The sequence below is a fragment of the Dromiciops gliroides genome, chromosome 1 (assembly GCF_019393635.1).
Source record: "Dromiciops gliroides isolate mDroGli1 chromosome 1, mDroGli1.pri, whole genome shotgun sequence".
Taxonomy (NCBI): Eukaryota; Metazoa; Chordata; class Mammalia; order Microbiotheria; family Microbiotheriidae; genus Dromiciops; species Dromiciops gliroides.
Window position 1 is genome coordinate 681,860,241 of NC_057861.1, and position 22,212 is coordinate 681,882,452.

General features: G+C 36.6%; 1 protein-coding gene and 1 long non-coding RNA gene across 2 annotated transcripts in view; one reads left to right on the forward strand and one right to left on the reverse strand.

The window, feature by feature from the left end:
- ADCY1 (adenylate cyclase 1) overlaps positions 1-22,212 on the forward strand; it is a 348,458-nt gene that overhangs the window by 266,364 nt on the left and 59,882 nt on the right. Inside the window, exons 9-13 of the mRNA XM_043979268.1 lie at positions 2,529-2,723; positions 3,036-3,133; positions 5,854-5,938; positions 17,006-17,095; positions 21,588-21,844. Coding sequence (XP_043835203.1) covers positions 2,529-2,723; positions 3,036-3,133; positions 5,854-5,938; positions 17,006-17,095; positions 21,588-21,844 — 725 coding nt within the window. The remainder of the gene's footprint in view (positions 1-2,528; positions 2,724-3,035; positions 3,134-5,853; positions 5,939-17,005; positions 17,096-21,587; positions 21,845-22,212) is intronic.
- LOC122736853 overlaps positions 2,437-22,212 on the reverse strand; it is a 53,018-nt gene continuing 33,242 nt past the window's right edge. The window contains exon 2 of the long non-coding RNA XR_006354218.1: positions 2,437-2,690. This is a non-coding gene — a long non-coding RNA (uncharacterized LOC122736853). The remainder of the gene's footprint in view (positions 2,691-22,212) is intronic.

The following is a 22,212-nucleotide window of genomic DNA, read 5'->3' on the forward strand; positions in this document are numbered from 1 at the left end:
CTGGGCAAGTCACTCAACCTCTGTTTGCCTTTGTCCTCATCTGTAAAATGGGGATAATAATAGCACCTACTTCCCAGGGTTTTTGTGAGATAAATGAAATAATAATTGTAATGTGTTTGTCCCAGGCCTGACATGTAATAAGTGCTATATAAATGTAGTCATTATTATGACTTTTATTGTGGTGCTTAATACAGAGCCTGGCACATAGTGAATATGTGTGTGTGTGTGTGAGAGTGAGAGAGAGAGAGAGAGAGAGAGAGAGAGAGAGAGAGAGAGAGAGAGAGAGAGAGAGAGAGAGAGAGAGAAAGGTTAAACTGGAGCATAAATGTATTTGTAGCCTGTTGTGAGAAGGGGGAAGGGTAGGGAAAGAGGTAGCAGAAGATGAGGATGAGATGAAGAGAGGGGAGACACACACACACACACACACACAGAGAAAAATATATGAAAAATGGGAGAATAGTGGTAGCAGTGAGTTTTGGCAAGCAACAGGGGCTTTCTGATCTTCTGAGACCTGAGAGGAGGAGAAGAGAGAGAAGTCCCATTCAACAATTAAATCAACTTGTGATCTCACTAGAGTAAACATGTCCTCCATTGGTCCAGATCACAATTTCGTCATACTCTCATCTTGTCTTGATCATGCTCTGTCATAAATTCTCCTTAAAGAATCTATTCAGTATACTAGAGTCCTTCCTTCCTCAAGCAGCTGGGTGGTCCATTGGATAGAGAGCTGGACCTGGAGACAGGAAGACCTGAGTTTGAATACTGCCCTTGACCCTCACTAATTTGTATCCCTGGGCAAAATCATTGAATCTCTTTCCCAGCCACAATTTATTCCTCTGTAAAATGGAGATGATAATAGCACCTACCTCACAGGATTTGGGGAAGATTCCAATGAGTTAACATCTGTAAAGTGCTTCAGGTGTTCCATAAATGTTATCTATTATTCTGATTCCTCTAGATCTTTTACTCTTTCAGGTATGCTAAGCTCTGGCTATACAGCTCTTATAACACACTCTCACTCTGACTGGCTGGGTTATCCATTAGACTTCTTGATTTCATTTATTTCTTTCTCACAACTCATTAGAAAATGAACATGGCATACATACAGGAAAATGATCTGTTGATTAGACATCACTGTCAACTAAAGTCCCAAAACAAAAAGATGTTCATTCACCTTTGTCATAGGAAGATGTGTTGCAAAGCCCCAATATGGATTACATGATCCATAACATCCCCTCTCACTCTAAATATTGAAAATCCATAAAAAACAGTCAGATTCAATGATTGATGATAGATGGTGATGCTGAAATATTTATTTGTGTACTCAAGTAATTAAAAAATAAAGATACCCATATTAACTTTCAAGTTGACTCCCAGTCTCCTCTGCATTACAGGTTTCTTTTCAAACCTATGAAGAGAAAACCAAAGTAATTGGTTGGGTTCTTCTTCTCCAGCTGACACTAATATTGCCACTTATGCCATATGCTACAGACAGATAACTAATTATCTTCACAAACTGTATAGCTTATCCTCAACAGAGAAACTTCAGCAAGTGTGATTTGTGCATGCTTGACCTGGGGCATATTGTGATGCAGTGGCAAATGTGAGAATCAGGGTGAGAAAGACTTTGTGAGAACCAGGGCAGTGCCCCCTGAGGAGAAAGCATGTGACTTGACTCCAGAGGTTGCCTGATGTCCCAGAAGTTACATCTAGTCATAGAACTGCCTATAAATCATGTCAATAAATGCTACCAGCCAATTAGCTTTGAGCTGTATGTAGGGACTTCCCCTCTGGTGGTCCCACAGGGGATTCCACTCTAGGAGAATGGGGATCCTCCTTTCAGTTGGAGGTCTCGGTAGCAACTGCAGGGCCAGGGTAGCTAGGCTTTTTCTTTCTGAACTCCACGTGTTCTTCCTCTCTCTTTTGCTAACTTTGAATATACTTTAATAGATGCTTAATGCCCAAAGACTGGTGCCATAAGCTTCTAATTTAAGGCAACCACAGATTAGATTTTTAGTCATAACACATTAGATATTAAACAACACACAGAACACTATATTCAGAGGCAATGGATATAGATTTGAATCTCCCCTCTGCTGTTTAGTGGTAGTGTCAATAATTTCCAATAATCTTAGTTTCTTCATCTATCAAATGGGGATAATGGTAATACTTGCATTTACATAGCTCTTGGGATTAGTTTGAAGTCAAATAAAAGATTAACCGAAGCCAGTATCTAACTATAAATACAATGCGTGAGGAAATCTAGAGAATAGAATATTTTCTAAATATCCTTGTTTGGGTGAGCAGAGTATATTTATGGCCTTTCCGGTCAGCTTCTTGGCATCTCTAAAGTTTCTGAGCCTCTAGTTTTACTAAGACTGTTTAAATAATCTAGTGGTAACTATTCCTGTTTGTGGATGAGAAAATGAACACATGTTCTGTCAAATAAGGTTTTTTTAATATGATCTTTTTAAAAAAACAAAACAAGGTTTTGAGCAGTAGTCCTTTTGTTTCCATTGATACTGCAGAGGAGAGCATTAAGGACAGCCTCGGAAAAACTCAGGAATCGATCCTCTTTTTCTACAAACATCGTATACACCACTCCAGGAACTCGAGTAAATAGATATATCAGCCGTTTGATAGAAGCCCGACAAACGGAGTCTGAGATGGCAGACTTGAATTTCTTTACCCTAAAATACAAACAGAAAGAACGGGAAGAAAAAGTAAGTGACTTTTATTTAAAATTTTGAGCTCAAAGTCCCACATGATAGTTATTTGATTTTTAGGGTTTGATTTCTATGACAGTTTTTGCATCTCTTTATTTGGCTAATAAAGCACATTTTTAAATGCAGGGTTTAGGGATTAAGAGAAGATATTTTTCTTTGAACATTTTCAGAATCCCTGAGACAATGTAAGATTTTCATAAACTCCCTTTCTAAATCTTTTTGAGGACCTGTTTCTCACTGCATACCTCTCAACTGAATGTTTGAAAGCATCTCCCCAGCATCTAATTTCCAACATTTCTTCTTCCACAGTATCACCAGCTTCAAGATGAGTATTTCACCAGTGCTGTGGTCCTTTCACTGGTTCTAGCTGCCTTATTTGGCCTTGTCTACCTTCTAATAATCCCACAGTGAGTAGCTTTTCCCACTTTAATACAGTTGTAAACCTTGTTAAGGATTCTGCTCCCTTAATCCACTCCTCCCAATCAAAGATTAATTACATTCAACTTTCTCAGTTGAACCTTGTGACTCCAAAGCAATAAATTAACATTTGGGAAAGCAATTAAGCCAAATGAGTAGGGGAACCAGTTATTCCCTGTGAAAGACTTCACTAATGCCTTTTCTTTCAAATTGGACCCATATGTGACTTTAAAACTTTAAATGTAAACATTTTTCATTAAATTATTTTTAAATTCACTGCTAAATGTCTACATTTTTCGGAGAGTAAGAAATCTAAAGAAAAACTCGAAAAACACCATATTACCTGCAGGATCAAATAGAAAATGTTGTTTGGCATTCAGAAGCCTTTCCTAAAGTAGGCCCCCCTCACCTTTCCAGTCTTCTTATATCTACTCTTCAACACTTTTCAATCAAGTGACACTGGCTTCCTGGCCATTCCAGGAACAACTCCATCTCTGAGCTTTGGGCATTTTCTCTGGCTATTATCCATGCCTGGAATATGCTCCCTCCTCTGTTCGGCCTACTGACCTCCTTACCTACCACTTATTGATCTCTGTGGCTTCCTTTAAGTCTCAACTAAAATCCCATTTTTTTTACGTGAAGCTTTCCCCAACCCCTCTTAATTCTAATGTATCCCTTCCATTAATTATTTCCTATTTATCCTGCATGTAACTTGTTTCATGTATATTTGTTTGTATCCCCCATTAAATTATAAGTTCCTTGAAAGGTTGCCTCTTTTTGTATTCCTAGCATTTAGCACAGCCCTTGGCACATAGTAGGTGCTTAATAAATACTGATTGATTGATCATAAGTAATGAGTAGAAAGTGTTTGGAAAGAAAGTTTTCCTCCTACCCATGCTGCTGAATGTAAAACACTGGTTAGAGGGCTAAAAGTAGCAGCCTAGTACTTTGCTTGCCAGCATTTTCAACCACATAATGAAACAGCAACCTTTATCCCCAGGGGTTTGAGAAGATTTAAATGGAAAGAGTTGGTCCTTCTACTTATTAGCTGCAGAGCTTTAGGCAAGAAACGTTTCCTCTGTGAACCATCATTTCCTCATCTCTGGAATAATATTACCATTGCTATTTACCAGAGAGGACTGTTTAGGGAATTAAATGTAATACTACACAGAAAGCATTTTATTATTATTATTAAATATAATATATTATGTGTTATAACGTTATTAAATATTAACAGCTAGCATTAATATAGGGGCATCCAGGTGACACAGTAGATGAAGTGCCAGCCAGGAGTCAGGAAGACCTGAGTTCAAATCTGGCCTCAGACACTTACTAGTTGTTTGACCCTGGAGAAGTCATTCAGCCCTGTTTGTCTTAGTTCCTCATCTGTAAAATGAGCTGGCAAAGGAAACAGCAAATCACTCCTGTAGCTTTAGCAGGAAAAGCCCAAATGGGGTCGTGAAGAGTTGGATACAACTGAACATCCATGATGACAAAAGCATTTATATAGTGTTTTAAAGTTTGCAAAGTGCTTTACAAATTTAATCTCATTTTATCCTCAGAACAATCCTTGGAGATAAATGCTATCAATGAGGAGACTGAGGCAGATAGTGGTTAAATGGCACTGCCCAGGTCATACACCTCATGTCTGAGACTTCATTTGAATGTGGTTCTCTGTAATTCCAGGTTCAAGGTCCTATCCCCTATGCCACTTAGCTGCCTATAGAATTTTTTTTTATCTATCTGAGGTTATAAAACTCCAGTTACTATTACTATTATGGGGGGGGGCAGTGTAATATAATGGTTAGGAGACTGTTCTTTGAGCTAAGAAGACCTAGTTCAACTCCTATTTAGGAAGCCTACTTTCTGTGTGACCTTTTGCAAGCCAATTAACTTTTGGGGGGGCTTAGCCACACAGTAAAATTGTAAGTAAAAAGAAACATATGATCAACTCTGGAGGAAGGGAATTTCCATAGAGTTCTCTAATGCAATGAGATCATAGGTTTAGACTTAGTTTTTTAAAATTTTTATTCTACTCTTCTGAGACAGATCACAGACCTTCCATACCTTTAGTAAATATTCTTCATAAATTATTGTGGCTGAAAAACTTTAAGATGTGTTGGCCAACTTTCTGGTGATTAGCTTATCCATATTTCTACTAGTCTAGGTCTTGGATAATTATCAACCAATCAATCAATCAGCAAGTATTTATTAAGATCCAAGCACTGTGGAAAGCACCAGGAATACATATAGAAAGAATGACAGACACATAGTCTATCATTCTGTGGGCATAGATTTTGAGGACCCATGGTTATCTCACCAATATTTCAAATAAGTATTAAGTAGCCATTATGTGTCATGCACTATCATGGGCATTGGGAATAAAAAAAGGATAAAAATGAAATACTCTCTGACCTTTAAGTTAGAGAAAAAGATGACACTTAGGCCAACTAGTGCACTTTCCCAGGGGCTTACCATATTAATTCCAACCTTAGTGCAGTCACTGCATCTCAGAACTCTAGAGTCAAGAGATCTACTGGCCTTAGCCACAGAGGGAGCTGGGTTTAGAGGCCTGTCCCACTGTGCTCAGCCTTGAGCTGAACCTTAAAAGGAGTTTAGGGAAAAGACCATGACAAAAACATGAATTTAGCGAGCAGTATAGAAATGCTCACACGACTGAATCAGTGTTCTAATCAGTTTCTCTCCCTAGGAGTATCATCGTCCTGGTTCTCCTGGTGTTCTGCATATGCTTCCTTGTGGCTTGTATTATGTATCTACACGTCACACGAGTTCAGGTATACACATATTCTTTGACATTATATTAATTGTTTTGGTGATTTTGAAAAATCAGCTGAAGAGATTGAGTAGAATCTTCACAGATTATGCATGGAATCAAATCCAAGTGGGAAGTAGAGGCCATTTTCTGCCTATATCAAATAAAAATATCCTCATCTGAGAAATAAATGGAGAGGTTGTTGTACACCAAAATATTCATAGCAGCAATGTTTATGGTAACAAAGAGCTGGGAACAAAGTTGATGCCCACTGGTTGAGGAAATGGCTAAACAAATTGTGGTATGTGAATGTAATGGAATATTACTGTTCAACAAAAATAACGAATATCAAGAATTCTGAAAAGCCTGGGAAGAAAAATGAACTGAAACAAAGTAAATGGAACCAGAAAAGCAATACATACAACAATGCATTTGAAAACAGTGACAATAATGATTGAGTTTGGGGCAGCTAGGTGGTGCAGTGGATAGAGCACTGGCCCTGGATTCAGGAAGACCTGAGTACAAATCTGGCCTCAGACCCTTGACACTTACTAGCTGTGTGACCCTGGGCAAGTCACTTCACCCTCATTTCGGCTCCCCCCCCAAAAAAAACAAACGACAAAAAAAGATTGAGTTTGTCTTCAAGGAAACAATGAGAAAAGACCCCTCCATGCCTTTTTTGTACAAGTGGAGGGCTATCAGTATAGAATGTTAAATTTACTCTCATTCTGAAATGATGTGTTTAATTTTGCTAGATTGCCTTTTCTTTTCTTTCTTTTTCATTTTTTGTTACAAAGAAAATTGCTGGATAGAGGAGGGAAAGGAGGATGATCAGAAATGAAGGTGATTTTAGGGGCAGCTAGGTGGCATAGTGAATAAAGTACCTGCCCTGGATTTAGGAGGACCTGAGTTCAAATCTGGCCTCAGACATTTGGCACTTACTAGCTGTGTGACCCTGGGCAAGTCACTTAACCCCATTGCCCCACCTTCCCACCCCCCAAAATAGAAAGAAATGAAGGTCATAATTTCTGAGGTCTTCTAGTTCCAAATCCTAAGATCCTCTTTCCATCTAACAACTGTCTATACTGACCAAATTCATTAGGGTTTTGTTTGACTTTTCTACTTTTCTCGCTCTTTCTACTTGTGGGACTCTGGAATAGAGTTTAATGTTTGAGCACCATGAACCTCTCAAATATCTTCCATGGCATAGCATAAAAGAAATATCCTCATCTGTTATTCCCTTTTGTTATGAGTAACAATAACATCAACCAAATGCATACCCACCAAAGTCTGGACTGAAATACTGTCCTATACACATGCACATATTCACACCTACATATAGTTCTGTCATGATGAAAGATCTTTTCCTTGAAGCTGAAACATGGAAAAAAGAATATCCCTTGATCATTCTATATGAGTTAGTCACTACTAATATAATGGAGTCCTTTGTCAAGTGAGAGGTAGTGATGTTCTTATCAAAATATTTTTCTTTATGGGAAAAAAGGTACAACTACACTTAAGGGGCCTGGTGTTAATTAAATGGATGCTTTTGATAAACAGCCAACAGACAGAACACAAGCACAGTTATCTAGTGTACATAGCTCTAAGAGAACAAGGCAAGCTTTAGTGGCTAATCATCTTTGGACATAACTATTCCCAGATAATTTGGGTGAAAGTATTCATTGATTTGAACTATTTGGACAATTGACTTAATTCTAAATGTTATTGTGCCAGCAAAAATCTGACCAGAATCTTATTGCTATTTTTCCTTTCTTAATATTCAAGGTTTTTCTTCTAGTACCTTTTGTGTGTGTGTGTGTGTGTGTGTGTGTGTGTCTAAATGTTAACAAAGAGACAAGCTTGCAAACCATCATGCAGTTTGAACAGCATGACTGGCTAATCTTCTCAATAAATAGTAAACTCTGCTATTCAAAAGTATTAAAGAAATTATATTTCACCTCATCTTTAAAGAGGGACAATTCTAGCTTCCTATACCACAACTGTGATGGGAAAACCACAATATTTGACACAAGTAGATGGTAGAGTTGGAAGGAATCTCAAATGCCAACTGGTCCAACCTCTTCATTTACAGAAGAGGAAACCAATGCCCAGAGAGATTAGATAAATTCCAGGTTACACCATATAATACTGTATATACACTGCATAAGAGGCAGGACTATGAACCCACATATCTGACTTCAGTTCAGTGCTCTTTCTTTCCACTTATCACTGGGCCTCTGAAGACTGGGATTTGAAAGTGATTTCTGCGGTTTCTTATCCATGTGAACTCAGACACTTTAACCTTTCTGTTCGTCAGTTTCCTAATCTTCAAAATAAAGAGATGGAACTAGGTTATCTCTAAATTCTTTTCCAGCCTCAAAATCCTATGATCCTATAATGGAAAGCAATTAAAATTCATTTTTAAAGTTTTTGACTGCCCACTATTAATTGATTTAACCAGTATTTATTTAATTCTTGTAGTGTACAAAATTCTGTGTTAGATTAAAAAGATGAACAAACCTTGGAATGTATATTTTAGTAAAAGAGGTCAATTTTATGAAAATAGCTCCTCTACAATCGTTGGCTGCATAAAGAATAGATTGGATACTCTCCCTCAGGGGCAGTGGGAATGATCATCTAGGGGATGCCAGTCCATCTGACCCATTCTTTGCATACCTATCTATATTAGGCAAAACATATGACTCCAATTAGAAAGTTACAAAGTTCTGTGGGAGATGGGAAAATGGAGTGGTTGTACATAATTTCACTATGATGAGTTTAGAAAAGGCTTGTGTGGAACAAGTAATTTGGGTAATAGAGCCACCTATTTTCTCAGTATGTTAATAGGAAAGGTCAAAGAACTGATCACCTCCCTTTTTCTTCATCTGTCCTCTATACACAGCTTGTTGATCATGTGCCATTTTCCTGAGAGTGGTATCTTATGTCCTAGGATACTATGTTGCAATAATATTTCCATAATTAAGTGAAATATATTCTCAGTAATTTGGGTGCTCTTTCAATCAATAGTAGTAGTTGCTAATAATATTATCATTTTATGGATAAGGCAACTGAGCCCCAGAGACGTTAAGTGACTTTTGGGTTGTCATATGATTAATACTTGAGGTAGCTTTCAAATTCAGGGCTTCCTGGCTCCAAGTTTACTACTACACCCACCCATACCATATTATCTCACACTGAAAAATCAGAGCCTCTCATCAGCTTCTCATTCTGTTTGACCCTTGTCCAATTCTTCCTATATATTATTCATAGAGGAGCTATCCAATTTACTTGCCTAGAGCTTTAAGCATTATGTGGGTATCAGTGGAACATTTTGAGATTTCTATCAGTTATCCCTCAACCTCATTGCATGACCCAACTCCTTTTCTCATTATGGTATATGATTGGAATGTATGCAATGAAATATATAAGTAATAATAATGATGATAATACTAGTCTTTTTGCACATATTAGGAACTATAGAACACGCCAAAGCAGATTTGGAAAGAATCCTTTCAAAAATGCATACATTAACGAAACATGGGGTTCCCAAATCCTGAGATTAATATATTTGCTTCAAAAGGAAGAAGAGGATTGATGGGCATTCTCAGAATACTTGATAAATTAGACATACCCATACAGAAATACTTTTGGGATAAGTAACAATAAATCTTGATAAGAGGTACATACTACTGAGTTTGCTGAAGGCAACCCAAAGTAGTTTTCCTTGGGAGAGAAACATTGAAGCAATAAATTCCTAAATGTAACATCAAGGAGTCAAGTTTTCATGGGATTTTTGAGTCACCTGATAGTAGATTTAAAATTTAGTGGAGTATGAAATCCTTCAAAGCCATAGCCATCCAGGACAACGAGCCTTTAATATTCCATTAGCTCAAAAGATCTGAGATATCATCGAGTGGACACTCCCTATATCAGTGCACATTACAACCTACTCATTTCTTCTTTTCTTGAATTGCTCTATAATTCTTCACAGAGTAGCCACCTAGTATGTTGGAGGTTTTCCTCTAGCTTTTGATAGTCATATACAAAGATTTATCATTCTAATCAGAAGTGAAAGCATAACTTGGCCAGGTCTTTCTTTTTCCTATTCTAATTGTGACACTAGAACTCTGTGGTATTTGAGACCTCTGTGTACTTCCCTCTTCAAAGTATTGAGTCATTTCAACTACATGTGCTTGTCCAGAGGTATATATGCTGAGCAATTTCCCACTTAAATTTTTCCTGGAATAAGTCACAAAATCATAAAGTTTTAGAGATGGGGGGGGTTGCTATGGAGATAATCTTAGTCTTGTCTCATTATTTTGTAGGTAAGGAAGATGAGAATCGATAAGGTTAAATAACTTGCTCAGAATGCCACAGGTAGATAAGAACAGAACTTCCTGATTCCTGGTCTGATATTTTTTATAATTCCACATTGCCTCAGGTTCTGGTCACAAAGGTCAAGATTTTGCATGAATTGTTCTCAAGGAACTCAAGTAGACTCAAAGAGATCACCTCATTTTTTTTTCTAAGGGTTCACATGCCATCTGTTTTTATCATTTGCTGTAAAATTTTTTCAGGGATTAATGTTCACCTCTCTTGTCTCCAGCCCCCCCCCACACCTGAAAGAATGCCCCATCCTCTTTTACTTTAAATTGATATACAATTTGAACATCTACATTGATCATAGATTTATAGCTGAATGAAATGTCAGAAGTCCTCTAGTGTCTTATTTTATAAGCAAGGAAACAAACTGAGTTCCAGAGAGGATAAACCATTTCCCCAAATCAACACAGGCAGAACTGGGATTTGAACCCAGCTCCTTTCATTTCAAATCTAATATGCTTTCCATTAGTAGCTCTTTGGGGGTGGGGGGGGTGGGCGATGAGGGTTAAGTGACTTGCCCAAGGTCACACAGCTAGTAAGTGTCAAGTGTCTGAGGCCAGATTTGAACTCAGGTCCCCCTGAATCCAGGGTCAGTGCTTGATCCACTGTACCACCTAGCTACCCCTCATAACATGCTTTCCATTATACCATATCACCTCTGGCTTCTCTCTAATAATTTTCTCTAATAAATGAAGAAACAAGCAAATGAAAGGAAAGAAACCAGAATTATGTTCCAGGCACTGTGGTAAACACTGGGAATACAAATGAAAATATGCCAGCTTCATTAATAGGGTGCTGGGTCCAAACAAACGTTTACTAAAAACCTATTATGTATAAAGTACTAAGTATTTTTGACATTTCTCTGAGATGACACCTTCAGGGTCTTTCAACACTCTGGGGTATTTGTAAGTCATAAAGTCTGCCTGTATTCATTCTGCACATACATATGTGGGTCCAATTTATGACCAAGATATTACGGAGATGCAAGAAAAAAGACAAGTTCCTCTTCCTAATCAAAACAGGCCAATGTTTTAAATATTGTCTCATTCTCTGCTTCTATGAAATTAATTTCTTCCATCTGAGTTTGAACAAATGGGTTATGAACAAAAAAGGAGGCATGTTCTCAGGTACATTTCACTGTATTGGGATTACCCTTTGAGTGTGCAGAGTGAAGACTATGATGAAATTGATTCCCTTGTCAAAGAATGATCCCTTCTTGCTCTGCAATACACCCTCTACTCTGCTATTCTACTCCTAGTGCATTGTACAATAGCCGGTGTTCTATAAAAGGCAGGTATTTTGTTCTAAGATTTTAAACTGTTTCCCCCAATTATACTTTCTCATGCCTGTCATGCTGTTGACATCCTCTTCTTAAGGCTTCCAGCACCTTCAGAACACCATTTCCTCTCGGTTTCTAGCTCAGAGATGCTGACATGCCATTATTTTAGAAACTTTTAAGAATAGTGGTGCTGTCATGTCTGTCCTTGTTGAGAATATGCTTGGAAGCATGTTCTCAGCAACCTACTGTGCCGATCTTTAGGTAATTGTGGGTCATGTTCCTGGGGGATTTTCCTTTTGTACATACTAGAGACGGCTGCCCCTTTTCTCCCCAGAAGCACACTGGCTCTTTTCATAAGAAAGAACATCTTATTATTATATGTATTACACAAACAGATCCAAACAGGCAATCAGTCATTAAAAATAACAATAACAAGCTCATATTCTATTTTACAGAATAGTAGAAAGCGTGATCTATATAATCAAAGCCTCTGGGTTCAGAGTTCAGCTCCACTGCTTACTGTGAATTTGAGCAAAAAGTCACTTATCCTTCCCGGGCCTCAACTGCCACATACTGAACCAGACTGTCTCTAAGGGTGCTTCCTCTTTTAAATCCTATTAACTATAATAATAATAATAATCACAATAACAATAACAACACTTATTAAGCCCTTTAAAGATTACAAAGCACTTTTCATATATCATTTGATTTTCACAGCAACTCTATAAAATAGGTACTATTATTATCCCATTTCACAGATGGGGAAACTACTCTGAGTCACACAGCTATTAAGTATCAGAGGCCGAATTTTAACCAGGTCTATTTGACTCCAAGTCTAATGCTCCAGAACACCACATTGCTTAGCTTGCCTGTTTCTTGAGAATACTCAAAGATAGCTAGCTCCATTTTCATGTTGCTTCTTAGACTAGGAAATTTTTTAGAAGATATAATCAATAAAACTATAATTTTTTTTTAAATTTTTGTTGGAAATATATATTTTGAGGAAAAAAAAGTCTAGATTACTCTGTGGCCCAGTATATACTAGGGGGATGTGTTGATCGATGAATCATAAATCATTCATCAATCATTTACTATGTCCCTGTCTTCACAAAGAAGAAGAACAAAATATTCTGCCTTATCACATGTCTGGGGAGTTTGTCTATACCATTTTTTTTTTTTTTAGTGAGACAATTGGGATTAAGTGACTTGCCCAGGGTCACACAGCTAGTAAGTGTTAAGTGTCTGAGGCCGGATTTGAACTCAGGTACTCCTGACTCCAGGGCTGGTGCTCTATCCACTGTGCCACCTAGCTGTCCCTGTCTATACCATTTTAACCCAATTGTTTATTCAAAGTCATTGTGAGGGAGAAGACATCAATAATTACTCCTGACCTTGGTTTTCTCTTTAGTCTAGTCATTTTTCAGTCACATCTGACTCTTTGTGACCTTGTTTAGGATTTTCTTGGCAAAGATGCTCGAGTGGTTTGCTATTTCCTTCTCTAGCTCATTTTACAGATAAAGAAACCTAGGCAAACAGGGTTAAGTGACTTGAACCAGGGTCACACACCTAATAAGTGTCCAAGGTTTAATTTGAACTCAAAAAAATGGGTCTTCTTAACTCAGGTCCAACACTCTATCCACTGTACCACCTAGCTGCTTCTCTGTTGTTCATTTGTTTCAGTTGTGTCAACTCATTTTGACCTCATTTGGGATTTTCTTGGTAAATATACTGGAGTGGTTGCAATTTCCTTCTCCAGGTTATTTTACATATGAGGAAACTGAGGCAAATAGGGTTGAATGATTTGCCCAAGGTCATAAGACTAGTAAGTGTCTGGGGCTTGATTTGAAACTGGATCTTCCTGACTCTAGGCCTTGCCCTCAATTCACTGTACGACTTAGTTGCTCAGCTGCTTCTCTCCCTAACCTTAATTTTTATCTGAATAATGGTCCCCAATATGCCAGATTTTTCACACCATGCCAGTTTCTAAGGTCCTCTACATTTTAGTCCCACACTCTACAATTATCTCCTTAGTTCTGAAACAAGGTTGGGATTTCTCAAGAGGAATTTATATGGGGTAACTAACGGGTTAAAAACCACCAAACAGAAAATGGAGATTTTATTCAACTAAATAACACATGAGCTTCAATAATATACTTCTCTACATACCCAGTTTCTCTCAGACATAAACAAGAACTTGGTAAAAGGTCCAACTGGATTAAGTGGCAGGAAGCCTGCATTTATCTCTCCCAACCTCTAGGCCAACATTTATACCTATTTGTCTTCTCTACCTAAAGATAGCATTGTACCTTTAACCTCGCCATATGAGTTCATCTTTTCCCCAAAACCAGATATTACTCCTGAATAGCTTATCTCTGTTAGGCTTACCAACTTTATTCCAGTCATCCAAGCTCTGAGCATCAGGAATTTTTTAATTATCCCTTGTTCTTTGCTTCAATTCTATCTAGTCACCAAATTCTATAGATTTTCCCTCCTCAGCATTTCTTTTCTTTTTTTTTTTTTTTTTTTGCAGGGCAATGAGGGTTAAGTGACTTGCCAATAGTCACACAGCTAGTAAGTGTCAAATGTCTGAGGTCGCATTTGAACTCAGGTACTCCTGAATCCAGGGCCGGTGCTTTATCCACTGTGCCACCTAGCTGCACCCCCCCCCCAGTATTTCTTGATTCTCATAGCCAGCATTTTTTCTTCTTTCCCATTCCTTTTGTCATTTCCCTATTTCAGATCTCCATCATCTCTCTCCTAAACTGTCATAATAGCCTTCTGATTTTCCTAGATCTAGTTTCTCTTCCTCTCAGTCCATAATACATAAGATGTCACATTAATCTTCCTAAAACACAGCTCTGATAATGTCACTTCACTGTCTAAAACTTGTAATGGCTCTCCACTGCCTTTTGAATTATATCCAAATGCCTCACTGTTCCTGTACATGTCTACCACATTTCAGCCGAGCTAGATTATTTCAAGACCTATCACTGAGTTTAGCACTTTGGGACATGTACTATATAATGGGCTTTTAATAATTAATATCATAAGGTATCATACTTCTAATGTTCTTTTTTGTTGTTGTGCTCAATTATATGGGTTGATCTTTAAATTTTTTTTTAAAACTACGACTCTTTATCAACAAGATCTGTGGCTTGCTAACCAGGCCATTGGCCCCAGAGTCAACACACTTCAAAGTAGGATTCATAAAGATACAAAATTAAACTGGTCTCTGATGACTTTAGCTATGCAGAACCAACCTATGAGGAAAACATAACAACTTTATATAATTTTAGACAAAGAGAAAGTTTCAGGAATTCCTGAGAAATAATTAATATTCACTTTAAAAGAAAATACTAATATTTGATTTGGAATACAAAGAACTGGACATTGATCTAAAACAAAAAAGAGACAATTTGAAAAGTATAATTAAATTAACTGGTTAGCTAAATTAACTAAGGTCATTTTAATGTTTTAAAAATTAATATCTTTTGTTTTTATATCACCTGTGTTTCTCAGGACATGCCTGCTCATGACTCTTCCAAAAGAACCATTAATTATAACCAAGAGGAAAAAAAAAAGCAATTGAATTTTAAAATACAGTAGCAAAAATAATAATCCAAATATGCTTTTTGGATTATTTTTCGAGTGGAATCTCCTTTTAATTCCCAAAAGATGATAATTTTTCTCCCCTCAGATCTAAACTCTAGTTTCTGTAGGTTGAAAGGCACACATAAAAAGCAGGTTTGAGAAGTTTTAGTTAAGAGTAAGTACATGTATTTTTAAAAATATCAGTATTTGATCATTTATCTTACTCTAATTCTTTTCTCCCCAATATTCATCCTTGGATTTTTCATCTAGAGCAGATGTTCTTAAATGCGCGCGTGTGCACACGTGTGTGTGTGTGTGTTTTAGATTTGGCATTCTGGTGAAACCAAAGGACTTCTTCTCAAAACAATGTTTTGTGGGGCGGCTAGGTGGCTCAGTGGATAGAGCACCGGCCCTGGAGTCAGGAGTACCTGAGTTCAAATCTGGCCTCAGACACTTAACACTTACTAGCCGTGTGACCCTGGGCAAGTCACTTAATCCCAATTGCCTCACTAAAAAAAAAAAAAAATGTTTTGTAATGCATAATATAAAATAGAATTATAAAGGAAACCAATTATATTAAAGTACAATTTTCAAAAAGTGCTTTAAAATACAAGTCCAAGAACTTTGGTTAAGTCTTTTAAAGCTTCTGTTGATGATTGAGATCCGTTTTCCCTTGCCCTAGATAAGGGATAAAAGCAACTTTTGATTTCTGCATTAAAAAAACCCTTGTCCTGTCATGAAAAAAAAATGCATTTAGAGATAGAGAAATTGGGTTGAATCTCACCTCTGATGCTGCCCATCTACATGACATGGCCAAGTGACACCACTTTTCTGAAACTGTTTCCTTATTTTTTTTCTTTTTTCCTGTTCTTTATTCATTCTTATACATTATTCTTAGTTTATGGTATTTTTTTTTCATTTGCCTTTTTTCTTTTTTTTTCTTTTCTTTTTTTTTTACATATAAGGTATTTTATTTTTTCCATTACATGTAAAGATAGTTCTCAACTTTTGTTTATACAAGCTTTACAATTTCAGATTTTTTTCCCTTCCTCCTGTTTCCTTATTTTTAAAATGATGTATTTGTCCAAGGAAATCAAAGACAGAAATAAATGTGACATATATTACAAAGGATGATCCACTGGAGAAGGAAATGGCAAACCACTCCAGTATCTTTGCCAAGAAAACGCATGGACAATTGGTGCCTTGTGTGCTGTGGTCTACAGGGTCAGCAAGAGTCAGACACAACTGAATGAATAACAACATTGTGACAAAATATTCATAGCAACACTTTTTTTTTTTGGTGAGGCAATTGGGGTTAAGTGACTTGCCCAGGGTCACACAGCTAGTAAGTGTTAAGTGTCTGAGGTCAGATTTGAACTCAGGTCCTCCTGAATCCAGGGCCGGTGCTTTATCCACTGCACCATCTAGCTGCCCCCCGCCTTTTTAAATAATAAATATATTTATTTAACTGTTGTCTTGTTACAAAAGAGAGGAAATGGTAGTACAGGGAGGGATGATAAAGACAAAATGTAAAGACAAAAGATATCAATGAAATATATTGGAAGACCTAGTATTTGAATGCTGCCCCATCCATTTCCATAGATGTTGTTTCCAAAGTACTATACTGTTGTTTTCAAAAATATGTCCTCGGAAATAAGGGATAGAAGTGTATAACTCAAAAAGTTGGAAGTTATATGGGGGACGGGTGTGGAGGTGGGGAGACTAGGTAAAAAGATGTGAAATACTGACTTCCTTCTATGTTCTCCTTTATAAAATATTTTAAAATGTGGTTAAAATAATGTTTGTTAAGAGTAATAATGTTTTTTGTTTGTTCAGTGTTTTCCAGGGTGCCTGACAATTCAAATTCGTACTGTTTTATGTGTTTTCATCGTAATTTTACTTTACTCTGTGGCTCAAGGATGTGTGGTGAGTATTGAACTTTGTAATGCAAAGACAGAATTCAGTAATATTGTTATAAAGAGAATTGCATGTTTTCACAAACTCTTCAAGTATGTCAGGCTTTAGTCAGATTTCAAAGTTGAGCATAGAATTTTAATAGATAGAAATATGCATACTCCTAAGGCCTCATTTTCATTAATATATTTTGACTCCTTGAGAAACAAAAACATAATTTCTGTCTTTTGACTCTAAACAATATGACCCTCTACATTTGGATCTACCAATGTAGGCCTACATCAGTTTCTTTTTAAAAATAGTATTTTTCCCCAATTACATGTAAAGATAATTTTGAACATTCATTTTTGTAAGATTTTGAGTTCCAAATTTGTCTCCCTCCATTCCTTCCTTTCACCCCTAAAGCCAGCAAGCAATCTGATATAGGTTATACATTACAATTACTACATCAGTGTCTAGCATACTTTTTAGAATCATGCACCTTTCATAGCACTGAGATTAAAATCAGGAAGACTCATCTTTATTAATTCGAATCCAGCCTCAGACACTTGCTCGATGGGTGACCCTGACCAAATTACTTAACCCTGTTTGCCTTAATTCCTCATCATAACATGAGCTGGAAATGGCAAGCAACTTCTATTGACCCAGATGGGGTCATGAAACAGGATATGACTGCAATGACTGAACAACAACCCTTTTCCAAAGTGCATGTACTATAAAGTCTGAACCAACAAAACTAAGGAAAGGAACAGCATGGGTTAATGAAATGTCTTTGTTCTTAAAGAGTTGCCATTAAAATCATGTGTAGATGACCAGTTTTCAAAGAATTACAATATAAATATACTTAAGGCTAAAACTATCTACAACATGTGTTAAGATTAAGAGTATGAATGCAATTAACATTTCACCATTGAAGTATCTTCACAGTACTATTAAAATAACATTGCTGATGTAAACTGCACAGTCAGAAAGGCCTGAGTTCAAATCTAGCCTCAGATACTTAATAGCTGTGTTACCCTGGCCAAGTCACTTAATCTCTCTCTCTCTCTCTTTCTGTTTCCTCATCTATAAATTGGAGATAACCATACACCTTTTCCCAGGGTTGTTCTGAGGCTCAAATAAGATAATGTTTGTAAAGCACTTAGCACAATGCCTGGCACCTAGTAGATACTATATAAATGCTTTTTAAAAAAGGCCTTGAATTTTGTAAACAGTATTACAGGTATGATCATGCTGCTAAAGTCAGCCACAAATACTATAACCTATCTAGACTAGTGTAGAGTCAACTTCAGACTCTGGATTCTTTGTCTAGCTTGAGAACAATGAAAATCATTAAAAGTTATGAGGTCATTTCAAATTCATTTTGCTCTCTCCATATCTGTAAGTGAGGCATATTTCTACATGATAGAGTCTGCAACATTAAAATTCTTTGTTCATTTTCTTTGTTGTCGCCTACCTCACAACAACCTTCAATTTACCTAAATCCCATCAAATATCTTGAGTTCTTCTATGTAAGTAAATAATAGAAATAAAAGCAAATTAAAACCAGAGATTCTTTCACTGGCAGTTAGATGTCTGGAAATTACATTTTATGCTAATGCTTTAATAAAATATTAATCCCCACTTCAAAGTGTTTTTTTAATAGAATATCTTCAGTTATACTGTGGGTCAAAACCTGTCCTTAAGCATATGTGGCTGTGCATATCAACTCCATAGGGCTTATTATAATACAGAAAACCTGTATGGTGGGTGTCATACTTGGTGCCCTGTCACCAGCATTATTGCAGTTCATTCTTTATGCATATCCCTTTTTTCTTGTTCTAAAATTGGATTAACTTGACAGCAAAGAAATATAAAAGTCGGGAACATGTCAGTCATATTTTAAAAAATCGATTTATACTTTTACACGCTCAAAGAGTATCAATGGGGTAGACACAAAAACTATCTTGAAGAAGTCTAAAAAAGTTAATTAAGTGAAAGAATCTGCAAGGAATAATAACTGACATTCATATAATACCTCAAGGTCTCCAAAGTGTTTTCCTTACAATGACCCTCTGAGGTAAATAGGTAAAACTAACATTGTTATTCTCATTTTACATATAAGGAAACTGAGTTTCAGAGTAGTTAAGTGAATTACCTAGAAATCACATGGGAAGTAAGTGTCTAAATCAGGAGTCAAACAGCTCTTGAGTGAAGTCAATTTCAGTGTTATATCAACTACATTACATTGCTGCATTATGAAAACATATTTTTTTAGCTTCGTGAAGGCAAAAGAGCCAGTTAACTAATTACTTAAAAATTTTTAAACCCATTACTGCCCCAATGACATAATTTCCAACCTTGTTGGCCTGTGGGACAGCAGGGTTAGGGATGGTGTAGTAATGAGGGTGAGGTGACTGGGATCCACCAAAGGTCTCTAACATTGAGTTGAGGAGTTCACTTCTTCCTTGTGGAGGTCTCCCACCCCATGCCTCAGGGTTCTTTGGTGTCACCACACTGTGAAAGTATTGTCTCTCAGGTTTCTGGCCCTCTTCTGGGAAGTACGATTCCCACACAACTACACCCTAAACCAGTATTTTCCTAGCTGGGGTCAGAACATTTGGGAGACTGGCAATCCCCTCTCTTATTATAATAGTACTTGACTAGGAAAAAAAAATATCCTCTTTGTACCACATTCTCCTCAAACCAAATTTGTCCCCAGTCCCCAGAATTCCTGCTTAAGGCTCTAGTCATAGAGAATAGTAATGTGTAATATTATACAAAGATATGTGTATATAAGCATACATACGTATATAGTATATATAACATATATGTACATACACATGAATCTAAAGAAAGAATTTGGGTTGAGAACAAGAAAAGAGAGACAATTTTATTATAGAAATGGAATTTTTGCCTGTTAAATATCTATTTTTAAGAATCCTTAAATTTCTGAGATCTTCCACTCAAATGATAAAAGTTTTAGCCCTTTCCTTTTAAAATTATTATACCAATTTCATTTCCAGTCAATGGTCAACATTTATTGAGCTACTTTTTATGAAAGGCACCAGGCAAGTCATTGTAACAATGGATATACAAACCTGAATAAGACACAATGTTTCTTAGAGGAAAATCTAAGAAATAAGGGGTGGAATTCTGGCAAAATTATTTAATGGAAGAATTGAGGAAATTAATCATCCCCAAGATTACAGTTAGAGTGTTGACCAGCCAACATGCATTTATTAAGTGTTTACAATGGTTCAGGTACTATGCTAAGCATTACCAATCCTTGCAAAGAATGGTAAAAGCATTCCCTGTCCTCAAGGAACTTACATTCTAATAGGGAAGAAAACATAAATGTAAAAAGATAGGTAAATACAAAACATATACAGAGTTGATGAAAGGTAATCTGAAAGGGGAAGACATTGTTTAGAGGAGATGAAATCTTTGAGTAAACTAAATTCAATTCAGCAAATATTGGGTATTCCATGTGTACCTAAATAACTGTATTTGACTACTTGTTTTGTGGATGGAGTAAAGATATTTTAAAGTTTTATTGAAATGATCCTTCAGAAATATGTTCAAACAATCTGGACTTAGTCACTTGGATATTTAATATTTGCACATATTAAGCATATATGCATACATAATAAAATAGGCAAAATTACTCAACTTTATAAACCCCTACCTCATGATTTAGCATAACAGAGTCTAACCAATTTGGTCCTTTTCCATTTTTCTCAATAATCCCTTACAAAGAAAAAAAAATCTTTGTAGGGATTCTTCTGAAAGATTACCTCTATGGGTTATACAATAAACAAGGTAAGACAGAACAGTAGATTCTATCCTCTTTAGCTTCTGAAGGAAAGATGAGGAGTGAGAGCTAATTGCTACCATGGCTTTCATGTAGAAAGGATGGAAAGTTAGCTGAGAGAATGTCATAAGTATGTCCCAGCAGTAGGATAGATTTCACTGATTAGAAGGGGCATCTGGTACCAATCCTTGTTACAGAGAGGCAGGAAACTGACAACATGGTGTCATGTATATTTCTATATGTGTGTTAGGGTATGTGTTGGGGGGATGAGGAAGGATATACTCTAAGAAAAATTTGCTAACTATGAAACATTGAGAAAATCAATCTATCTGAACCTCATGTTCCTGATCTATAAAATGAGAATAATAATTCCCCTATGTGCCTCATCTAGTTGTTAAAAGGCAAGTCTTTTGTACATCTTGAAGCTCTAGATAAATATGAGTTATAATTATTTTCTTGTCTCATCTTTAAAATATGGATGGTATCCAAGGTTACACCATTGTTTTAAGGATCAAGTGAGATTTTATATATATATATATAAAATCATATGAAGTATGAGCTTTGTAAATGATCAATTGCAGCTATATATGCCTATTCTAAATTAAAAATATTTCAACAGTTATGATACCAGGGCTGGATTTAATAGTGTATGTTCAAAATGGATGATTACAAGTTTTTCTTTTGTACACCCCTTTCTTCCTACTCTCCCAGGTGGGCTGCATGCCTTGGTCATGGAACACTAATTCCAGCAGCTCCTTAGTGATCATTTCTTCTGGAGGAATGAATAAGACAAGGAATGTCCTGCCCTGTGACACAGCCCATCATGCATTCCTTTCCTGCATTGTGGGGACTTTGACGCTGGCAATATTTCTCCGTGTCTCTTCATTGCCAAAAATGATACTTCTCTTTTTAGTTACAGTCTTATATATACTGGTTTTGGAGCTCAGTGGGTACAGAAAAGCAGTGGGGTAAGTGAACTTACTGGAATGTCACTAAGGGGGGGCTCTAAAGGATCCATTTGGAGGGTATCTGCCATTTGTCAGTAATTCCAGTATAGTTCCAATTCTTAACACAATAGCTTTCTTTTTAAAATTTTTCAGCTCTGAATTTTCCCTCTCTCACCTCTCCCTACACTCAGAAAGCAAGAAAAATAAAACCTATTACAGACATATAGGGTCAAGTAAAACAAATTTTTATATTAGCTAAGTTCCCCCTACCCCCAATTATGCCTCAAAAAACTCTGACTCCATTACCTTTCCATCTCCTGGAAGTTGGTTCTACTATAAATCCTCTGAAATTGAGGTTGGTTATTGAACTGATCAGAGTTTCTAAGTTT